General features: G+C 38.0%; 1 protein-coding gene across 1 annotated transcript; it reads left to right on the forward strand.

Annotated features, from left to right (window-relative positions):
• The first annotated feature begins 4,130 nt into the window (after positions 1–4,130).
• On the forward strand, positions 4,131–11,094 carry LOC127625756 (kazrin-like). Its single transcript, XM_052101119.1, has 8 exons — positions 4,131–4,146; positions 4,570–4,769; positions 5,739–5,857; positions 6,415–6,646; positions 8,075–8,176; positions 8,592–8,758; positions 9,373–9,481; positions 9,595–11,094. Exons 1-8 carry the CDS (start codon positions 4,131–4,133, stop codon positions 9,751–9,753), a joined length of 1,104 nt encoding a protein of 367 aa, XP_051957079.1. The 3' UTR covers positions 9,754–11,094.
• Positions 11,095–11,339: the final 245 nt, after the last annotated feature.

Raw genomic sequence — 11,339 nt, forward strand, 5'->3', positions numbered from 1 at the left:
CACTGATTGGAGTGTTTTTGAAGCTGCAGCTACAGACCTGGACGAGCTCACAGATACTGTTACATCATACATCAGTTTCTGTGAGGATATGTGCATCCCTACTAGGACATTTTTGTCATTCAACAATGATAAACCATGGTTCACAGGAAAACTCAGACAGCTTCGTCATGCCAAAGAGGAGGCTTACAGGGGTGGGGATAGAGTCTTGTATAATCAGGCCAGGAACACACTGAATAGGGAAATCAGAGTGGCTAAAAGAAGCTACTCTGAGAAGCTGAAAAACAAGTTTTCAGCTAACGACCCAGCATCAGTGTGGAGTGGCCTGAAACAACTTACTAATTACAGGACTCCTACCCCCAGCCCTGTGGCGGACCAACGACTGGCTGACGACCTGAATGTGTTTTTACTGCAGATTTGAAAGGCCCGATTTCACACCCCACATGCACTCGGACCTTCATTTCACACAACCATTAACACCTCCTGCAACCCCCTCCTCCCCCTCCTGCTACACTACCTGCACTAAAGATCTGTGAGGACGATGTGTGCCGTGTCTTTCGGAAGCAAAGGACAAGGAAGGCTCCAGGACCAGATGGCATCTCACCAGCTTGCCTTCGTTCCTGTGCTAACCAACTGGCCCCCATCTTCACTCAGATCTTCAATAGATCACTGGAGCAATGTGAAGTCCCATGCTGCTTCAAACGCTCAGTCATTATCCCCGTCCCTAAGAAACCAAAAATCACAGGACTTAATGACTACAGACCTGTCAGCCCTGACATCTGTGGTCATGAAGTCATTTGAGAGACTGGTGTTGGCCCACCTGAAGGACATCACTGGACCCTTTCTGGACCCCCTTCAATTTGCTTATCGAGCAAACAGGTCTGTGGATGATGCAGTCAACATGGGTTTGCATCATATCCTGCAACATCTGGACAGACCGGGGACATACGCTAGCGATCCTTTTGTGGACTTCAGCTCGGCTTTCAACACAATCATACCAGATATACTCCGGACTAAGTTAAACCAACTCCCTGTTCCCACCTCTACCTGTCAGTGGATTACCAGCTTTCTGACGGACAGGCAGCAGCTTGTGAGGCAGGGAAAATTCACTTCCACCACCTGTACCATCAGCACTGGTGCCCCCCAGGGATGTGTGCTCTCCCCACTACTCTTCTCCCTGTACACCAATGACTGCACCACCAAGGACCACTCTGTCAAGCTCCTGAAGTTTGCAGAGCGACACCACTGTCATCGGCCTCATCCGAGATGATGATGAGTCTGCGTGATAGAAAGGAGGTTGAACGGCTGGCTGTCTGGTGCAGTCAAAACAACCTGGAGCTGAACACGCTCAAAACAGTGGAGATGATTGTGGACTTTAGGAGGAACACCCCAACATTGTCCCCCTCACCATTCTAAACAGCACTGTGTCAGCAGTGGAGTCATTCAGGTTCCTGGGCACTACCATCTCACAGGACCTGAAGTGGGAGATACACATCGACTCCATTGTGAAAAAGGCCCAGCAGAGGTTGTACTTCCTTCGCCAACTGAGGAAATTCAACCTGCCACCAGTGCTGCTGAAACAGTTCTACTCAGCGGTCATTGAGTCTGTCCTCTGCACTTCAGTAACTGTCTGGTTTGGTGCAGCCACCGAAATTAGACATCAGAAGACTACAAAGGACAGTTCGGTCTGCTGAGAGGATTATTGGTTGCCCCCTGCCCTCCCTTCAAGAACTATACACTTCCAGAGTGAGGAAAAAGGCTGGTAAAATCACTCTGGACCCCACTCACCCTGCCCACTACCTTTTTGAACTGTTGCCTTCTGGCCGGGCTTCAGAGCACTGAGCACCAGAACCGTCAGACACAGGAACAGTTTTTTCCCTCAGGCCATCCATCTAATGAACAGTTAAATTACCCCCATTGAGCAATAATTATGTGCAATACACAGTTTAATTTTAATTTAAATTATATTATCCAACTTATCCACTTCTGCCATTACTTACATTGCTCTGTACATAATATACTGTTTTTTGTTCTTTATATACAGATTGTATTAGATTTGCACTCACGTGTGTGTATGTGGGTATGTATGAAGGTGAGTTTATGTACATGTATATGTATAATTATTTATTTTGTGTTCTTTTTGTTTTTAATTACCTATGCCTTGCTGCTGTTTTTTTTGGTATTGTTTGTATTGTTGTTGACTGGAAGCTCCTGTCACCTAGACAAATTCCTTGTATGTGTAAGCATACTTGGCAATAAAGCTGATTCTGATTCTGATTCTGATTCTGATTAGCTTATTCAAAGTTGAAGTGCACCATCTGCTGGCATATCCATGAAATTGCACTGTGTGTAATAGGTGTGTATTCTGAAAAAAGCCTGTTGACAACACAATCTGAGGGATTTGTGCTTAATGCTTATACAATTTAAGAATGGAATTAACACATAATGAACATACAGTGGGGTCAAAAGCGTGAGACCACTTGTGAAAAAGCTTCTATATATATATATATATATATATATATATATATATATATATATATATATATATATATATATATATATAAAGGAATATTCTAGGTTCAATACAAGTTCAGCTCAATCTACAGTATTTTTGGCATATTGTTGATAACCACAAAACAATTAAGTCAAAATAATATTTTGTGGTAATCAACATTATGCCACAAATGTTGTGTTAAACTTGTGTAAGACCCATCCTTTAAACCATTTATGACCTTATACCAGGGTTGGGAAAGTTACTTTTAAAAAGTATTCCGCTACAGATTACAGAATACATGCTGTAAAATGTCATTTGTAACGTATTCCGTTAGATAACTCAAGGTCAGTGACATAATCTCAATACTTTGTATTACTTCTTCAGCAAGTTTTTTTTTTTCACTTGTTTTGAGTATAAACATGTAAACAAGAAAATTGACACATACATAAAAAATAAAAAAAATAAAACATTCTCTGCAAAAAAAAACGAAATATCTTTTTTTTAGCAGTTTTGCTACTCAAGTTAAGTTATCTCGTTTTAAGGATTTTTCGATATTTTTAAAGAAAATTTAATTTTTAATTATCATTAAGAATAAGATTATTGCAGTGCATCTTTGCTTTAATATGTGCGTTGTCGTCACAGAATTCATTATAAAATCTAATCGCGCCTGGTAATAGAGCATTTTAGTTTAGCATAAAGCTAAATGGTCACATGACAATATACACAAGGTTAACCTTTTTTGTTGCTCCAGACTTTAAAAAAAAAAAAAAAAAAAAACATTCTTTTTTGATCGTAGGCCCTATGTGAATTCTGTTCATATAATGAGGCAGAAAATATAGTATTTGTAGCTTTATATACAAAGTTAAAGGTTACATTGGTTAGCATTTCTTGTCAAAATACCCAAACTGCATAAAAACATTGACAAGGCATGTAATCGTGCAGGCTATTTATTGGATTTAAGTTTAATCCATTCACGTTTCAACCTGTTTTTTGTTAAACTGTAGAAACATTCTGTAGCTCCTCTATTAAGCTCCCAAGGGAAAGTTCCTCAATGACGTCATATCCACCTTTCACTGACAATAATATGAATTTGTATGAATGTAGCACATCATACGAAAGTGTTTCATCGCTGTTCAAACGCTCCTCGAATCGCATAAGTTATATAGATACATGTTTTCTAACTGAATAGACTAAATATTAAATGGAACAAATGACAATAAAATGCTAAAATTGTCTCTTCATTTATCAAAATACTTTTTGAATGTAACTGCATTCTAATTACCAACATTTTAAATTGTGACTGTAGTGGAATACAGGGACTAATATTTAATATTTTAAATATGTAATCCCGTTACAAATATTCTGTTACTCTCCAACCCTAACCTTACCCCGATAATGCAAAGTAATTTACATGACCACACAAGTTGTCACCAATAAACACAATCAGTGTAAAATGGATGTAAACACATTCAGCAGCTTCCCACTGTATTTAATAAACTATACAATTATATATTTTTTATTCAGTATGATTTAAAGTTTAACCTTCCAAATAGCCTAGTTAGAGAACTATATAACACAAGCATTGGACACAATTTTGTGTCACAGAAAATAATGCTGTAAAATTAGCCCATTCATGGATATGGGGAAGAAGGCAAGTATATTCAATATTAGTTTCACTCAGGAAAGAGAAGGAAGTTAAGTGGTTTTGTAGTTAAATTCTGTGGTTAGTTAGGTAAATATGCATGTGGTTACACACATCAAACACATAGGTTGTCTGTGTTATATGAGGAGAGATAAGGCCTGTCGATCTTGACCGGAGGCCTTATCGCACAATCAGTTTGTGCTAGAAAGCAAATTGGCATTTAAGGAGCATTTTAAAGGGTAGAGCGTACTGCACTCAAACAAATTAAACAGAACTATATGGAGATGGGTGGATTTCCTGACAGCTATTTAAAAAAAAAAAAAAAAAAGGCTTTTATGTGCAGAATGGATAAGGCATTTTTGTTGTGCTCTCAACCCCTCTGAACCCTTAAACTTGCTCCCCTCCCTCCCATTCCTGCCCCTCCTGACCAACCCAGACTCAGACAGCCTCTCCAGTCAGACACACCCCAGCCTATCAGATGGCGAGGAGCAGCTGGAGCGGCTGCAGCAGGCGGAACTTACACGCACCAAGCCCATGTCTCTGTGGAAGGCGGCCACTGTGCAGGCCTGGCTGGAGGTTGTCATGGCAATGCCCATGTACATGCGTGCCTGCTCAGAGAATGTCAAGAGTGGGAAGGTAAAAGCTTCATATCTGCGCCATTTTAAAATGTTTTCCATCCACAAGAACATTATGTTTTGGCAAAAAATGCAAGTACTCTCAACCAATACGAAGATTATAATAATCTCCTTGACATTTTGAGATAACATTTTCAATTTGTGCCAAATTTGTACTTCATTTTAAAATGCACCCAATATTTACTTCCCTGATGCTTACAATGTGACCTGGGTACATTTAAAAGGATATTTCACCCAGTAATGAAAATTCTGTCATCATATACTCGCCCTCTTATCGTTCCAAACCCATATGAAACGTCTTTCTTCCATGGAACACAAAAGGAGACGTTAGGCAGAATGTTAGTATCAGAGATTTTTAGCAGAGTTGGGCCAGTTCTAAGAACACCCAAATGTCAAGGGATGTAGAAAGGAAGTCCTGTCTTGCAGTTAATCACCTAAAGAGCCAATCACCTTTTAGATACAGACATCACCTGTCAATCAACTCTAGATCGTGCATGTGCATTAGCTATAAAAGCCGTGGAAATTTTGTTTTTCAATGTAATATGAGTTAAAGAATCACAGTTTATGATACCATTACTGTCAGATTTTATTGCTGATTTGAAATATGATCGTAATCTTGACCAACTGTTTTTTTTAGATTTTGGTCTTTCTATATTCAGGTAGATAGGAGCTACACTGGCATGACTGGAAATAGCCTCCCGGGAGCATTTCAAAGATGGCCGATAGTGGACTGACTTGCTAGAGAGACTTTGGTTAGCATGCAATTAAAGTGAATTGTGACTGAAGCTCAAATTCTGCAATCATTTTGTTTTCCACGGAAGAAATCTAGATCGCTTTAATCTAGTTAATGATTACTCAGTTAAACAGGGAAGCCCTGGTAACATTTACTTTCACAGTGTTGATCTGATTCAGCTGTGGTCTGCTGAGCTGGTATGGTGATGATGTCACAGAAAGCTACTTCCTGTTGCAGGTGTTGCTGGGGTTGTCCGATGAGGATCTGGAGCTGGGGTTGGGCATTAACAGCCCCATGCACCGCAGGAAACTCCGCCTTGCTGTTGAGGACTACCGTGAGGCAGAGAACGGACGAGGGTAAGTGGCAACATTCACAAACACAGATGTTAACAACAAATTAGAGCAAGTCTAAATGCACATATAGATCTGTGTGCATGGCTTTTAGTCCATTTGTGTTTGCTTAAAGGCCATCTATATACTAGTGTACTTCTAAACATTGGGGAAAAAAAATCCCTTTTAGCAGACATATGCATTGAAAATTTCATGTCTTTCTCTTCTGGGAAAATGGACCATAAGTATTGATGACTCATGCTGCACTACACAGATTTTGGTCCAATCAAATGGTCTCTAGAATGAGAATGGTCCTCCCACTGGATCCAGCAAGTAGCAAATTATGTTTCATTGCTGTGACGAAACTAAAACCTACTCTTATTTTATTAGTATTAGTAGTATTATTTTTTAAAGTTACTTTTTCGATATATCACACCTAACCTGTTTCAATAGGAAATATTTCAACACAGGGCTGAAAACTGTGCTTATAAAGTTTTATGGGGTCTTTAAACTCTAAAACCTCTATTTTGTACAAAAATGTCCACTATGTTTTTTTATTATTATTATTTGTTTGTTTCTGTCAGGCTTTCCAAAGCTGCTGATATGGACCATCACTGGGTGTCTAAGAGTTGGCTGAGTGATGTTGGGCTTCCTCAGTACTCACAAGTCTTCCACAACCAATTAGTGGATGGCAGAGTACTGAACTCACTCACACGGAGGGACTTGGAGACGATCTTCAACATTACCAACAAGTTCCATGTAACTAGTATTCTATCAGCCATTCAGCTTCTACAAATGCTCAACTTTGATAAAGAGGTAAGATACAATGTGGACCATATGATCTTTAAATGAAGGTGCGGTCACCTTTACCTTTACAAGGCAAAATTCAGCGGGCTAAACTTTGACACACAAGTATGCATCTTTGGCCGTACGAAGTTGCTTGATTTTGCAGTGGGGTCATTGACAAATAAGGTTGTCCAAGCTGATAAAAATTTGAAAGATTTTAAAGGTGCACACTGTAATTTTTTAATTTGTCATCTTAGACTTTTGTGACACCTAGCGGTGTGGATTTAGCATCATTCAAATGTAAATGTTTTCAGTTAGCAATGCCAATTTAGAGATGTATTATTCACAGTCAACCAATTGTTAATTTAATTTATAAGTGAAAGTGTCCAATAACAGGGTGGTTATTGAGATTAAGCAAGACGTATTTGGCTGGCCATGTGATCATAAAATGGCAGCCCTCTTGAGGGGTCCCTCTCCATGTAGAATGAAACAGCTTTTATAAAGTTGCTGATATGACTGTAGTCTTCTTCTCATGTGAGTGCTCATGATTTTATACACACACTGGCAGCCAAAAGTTTGGAATAATTTAAAAATGTTACTCTTATGGAAATAAATTGGTACCTTTATTCACTAAAGTGGCATTCAATATAGTCACAATATAGTCAAGACATTAATAACGTGAAAAATTATGATTACAATTTGACTTTTTTTTTACGTTTTCTTAAACTACTTCAAAGAGATCTCATAAAAAAAATCTTCCATGTGCAGCAATGACAGCTTTGCAGATCCTTGGTATTCTAGCTGTCAGTTTGTCCAGATACTCAGGTGATATTTCACCCCACACTTCCTGTAGCACTTGACATAGATGTGTCTGTCTTGTCGGGCACTTCTCACGCACCTTACAGTCTAGCTGATCCCACAAAATCTCAATGGGGTTAAGATCCATAACACTCTTTTCCAGTTATCTGTTGCCAATATCTGTGTTTCTTTGCCCACACTAATCTTTTCTTTTTGTTTTTCTGTTTCAAAAGTGGCTTTTTCTTTGAAATTCTTCCCATAAGAACTGCACCCCTGAGTCTTCTCTTTACTGTTGTACATGAAACTGGTGTTGAGCAGGTAGAATTCAATGAAGGACATGTGAGGCATCTTTTCTCAAACTAGAGACTCTGATGTACTTATCCTCTTGTTTAGTTTTACATCTGGCCTGCCACATCTCTTTCTGTCCTAGTTAGAGCCATTTGTCCTTTGCCTTTAAGACTGTAGTGTACACCTTTGAATGAAATCATCTTTCACAGAATTTTGTCATGCAAAGGTAAATGTGACTTTGCTTTTATGTGTTTTCTTTATACATTCTATCCCATGTATTCTGAAAATCTGAAATGTGGAGGTATTCTGTTCTGGCATTGTGAGGATAAACTGTACTTATTTCTTTGTGTTGTGGTCATAATATCTCCACAGTCTATACAGGCACGTCGTGCTCAGTGTGAGAATCGGGATGTGGATCCGGTGGTCTGGACCAGTCACCGTGTCATTAAATGGATCAGAGATATTGATCTTAAGGTTGGTAAGACTGTATAAAGATAGTTAATCCAAAAATGAAAACTGTGTTAGCCTCAGTCACCATTCACTTACATTGTATGGCAAAAAGATGCATTGAAAGTGAATGGTGACCGAGCTAACATTCTGCCTGACATCACTTTTTGTCTCCCATGGAAGAAAGACAGCAATGCAGGTTTGGAAAATCATGTCAGAATGTTCTTTTTTGGGTAAACTATTCTTTTAAAATGCCAAGTTACCTTTTAAATTTTGTAATAGGAATATATGACCAATTTTATAAACAATCCCTGACTGTCATTATATCAGATGGAATCAGGACTTGAACACACTGTTAATATCTGACACTAAACTACACTAAAATAAGACAATGCTCTGATATAATGTTCAAACTGTTTATAAAATGTTGTATTTTTTGCAGGAATATGCAGAAAACCTTCAAAACAGTGGCATCCATGGTGCTGTAATGGTTCTAGACCCAACCTTCAGTGCAGACAGCATGGCAAAGGCCTTAGACATCCCTAACAATAAACATATGATCCACCGGCATCTTTATGAAGAAATGAAGGTGCTACTCAATCCAGCAAGGTATGTATAGTTTCATTATAGTAGTAAGTAGCATATAGGACAAGCTATATTGATTGTTAGCAATTGCAACACTAGTTATCTATCTTCAAATTAACTTTTAAAGGGATAGTTTACCCAAAACTTTTAATTCTCTCATCATTTATTCACCCTCATGCCATTCCAGAGGTGTATGACTTCATTTCTTCTGCAGAACATTAACGAAGATTTTTAGAAGAATATCTCAGCTCCAAAAATTACATAAAGGCCATATAAAAGTAATCCATAATAGAAATCTCCACTTTTAATTTCACATTCTATCACATTTTGAATGTGAATTTGGAGATTTATGGTATAAAAAAGGAGCTTCAAAGTTCTAGTCACCATTCACTTGCATTGTATGGACCAACAGAGCTGAGATATTCTAAAACATGTTGAGGATGAGTAAATGATGAGAGAACATTTTTGGCTGAAGTATCTCTTTAAACCCTTGAGCTGTTCGAATGCTAAGCTACACTACTCACATAACAAAGAGCAGTCTACATCAAAGAGCATTACTGTATGTTCATATCTCTTAGCTCAACAGTCACTGTATTGATTAGAAACAAGTGAGATTGAGAAGTATTTCTGGCCAACAGAAATAATCAGACCCAGGACTACAGGAAAGAGGGAACTCCAACACATTCTCCTGTCTCAAATTGCCGCAAAACTGAGGAAGGATTTTCCCCCAGGCAAAAAGTTGGCAAGGTATCCGCTGTCCTGTTATTGACACAAAATAAAGAAAAATGGCAGACTTTGTGCACCAAAGAGTTTTTGTTAATGATCTGTTAAAGTATAAATAACCGTTTGTCTTTCCTCAGAGTCCTTTGAGATTCAATCCATTGGTCACTGCTGGGCGGGACTTGACATTTCAAGGAAGCTGTGGATCACCACCCAGAGAGGATCGAATCAAGATCCTGCAAAGGACCAAGGGCAGTCCCATGCACGGTTACTCAAGCATAGAGATCACTAATGTGTGAGGGCAACAGCCTATGTTTACCTTGGATGAACTAAGAGGAGTGAACTCCAGACCTCCTCCCAACTCTAAATGGACCAAATGAGGTTAATCATTCTTAAAAGTGATTTGAAAATTGACCGTTTGCACTTTAGAGAATTTGTATTGGCAACAAATAATAACTAAGCACTTAATGGAAAATCTATTAGATATGCTGCATTAAACAAGCAGATATTTTGTTACTACTTATACAAATGAATAAAATACATTCCTGTAACTACAGCGCAGAGGATGCAGTCAGGACTGTAGGTATGCAGCTGAAATCAATGTAACATGTTCAAATGTCCATTCCCTGTTCATCAAAACAGTGTGCTTGTTTAAAGTGGACCGCTGGAATGAGGAATACTATAGTAGTGTGAATATTTGTGAAAACATTTTGAATGCCTCAGCAAAGTCTTCTCTTTGTTTTAAAGGAAAAGTTCACCCAAAAATGATAATTCTCTCATCATTTACTCACACTTACACGGTTTCAAACTCGTTTGACTTTCTTTCTTCTGTAGAACACAAATAAAGATATTTTGTTGAGATATGAGGTTTTTTGTCCATACAATGCAAGTCAGTGGGGTCCATGCAACATGAGTGGTTTAATACATGCCTTCTAAAGCCATTGGTTTTGTTTAAGAAAAAAACCAAAATGTAACTTCTTTTTCACTACTCTGTGCATGTTAAATTGTGGCAAGGAGACTGCAGAAGTCAAGATGTATAGTGAAAAAGGAGTTACATTTTGGTCTGTTTTTCAACCCAAATGTGATCATATTACTTCAGAAGACATGGATTAAACCACTTGAGTTGTATGGATTACCTTAATGCTGCTTTTGTGTCCATTTTGGACCCCCATTGACTTGCATCGTCTGGATATGTTTACATCATACCTACATCACAATATCTTTGTTTGTGTTCCACAGACGCAAGAAACTCATACGAGTTTGAGATGGCATAAGGTTGAGTAAATGAGAGAATTATCCTCTGTTCACATCTGCTAAAATGTTTGTTTTCAGAGTCTCATTTTCATATAACATTTAAAAGCCACAGTCACTTTACTGATGATGTAGTGTGAGTAATAGATTAGTCTCATTACGATCACTCCAGTTTTATTGAAATTAGTTTTCCCACTTGAGACACACTTTACGGGAAGGAATGAAAAATAACGTTTTTTCATTATCTCTTATTTCCTTTTTGTGGTTTTTAAGGTCTCTAGCTGTCTTATCATGCATGCAGTTTAATTTGTTAAATGCAATATATATATATATATATATATATATATATATATATATATATATATATATATATATATATACACACACACACACACACACACACACACACACACATATTGTATAGTGACTAACATGCACAAATGCACAGTAAGTAAATGCAAGGATGATCTGAGTGGAAAAGGTTTAATCAGTTGAGAATGAATGAGAGAATAATTCTGTATCATGAGCAGGGCTCCCTGATGATCTATCAATATATATTTATACAAGCATATCTATCAATTATATCATTTACAAGCCAATGCAGCACATGCACTGTACATTCTACAGCTGTGTT

The sequence above is a fragment of the Xyrauchen texanus genome, chromosome 32 (assembly GCF_025860055.1).
Source record: "Xyrauchen texanus isolate HMW12.3.18 chromosome 32, RBS_HiC_50CHRs, whole genome shotgun sequence".
Taxonomy (NCBI): domain Eukaryota; kingdom Metazoa; phylum Chordata; class Actinopteri; order Cypriniformes; family Catostomidae; genus Xyrauchen; species Xyrauchen texanus.

Bases quoted from the DNA above. Each gene is read 5' to 3' on its own strand.
- LOC127625756 (XM_052101119.1), top strand. The intron at 4,770-5,738 runs GTAAAAGCTTCA...TTCCTGTTGCAG, and splicing joins AGAATGTCAAGAGTGGGAAG to GTGTTGCTGGGGTTGTCCGA. The intron at 8,177-8,591 runs GTTGGTAAGACT...TATTTTTTGCAG, and splicing joins TCAGAGATATTGATCTTAAG to GAATATGCAGAAAACCTTCA.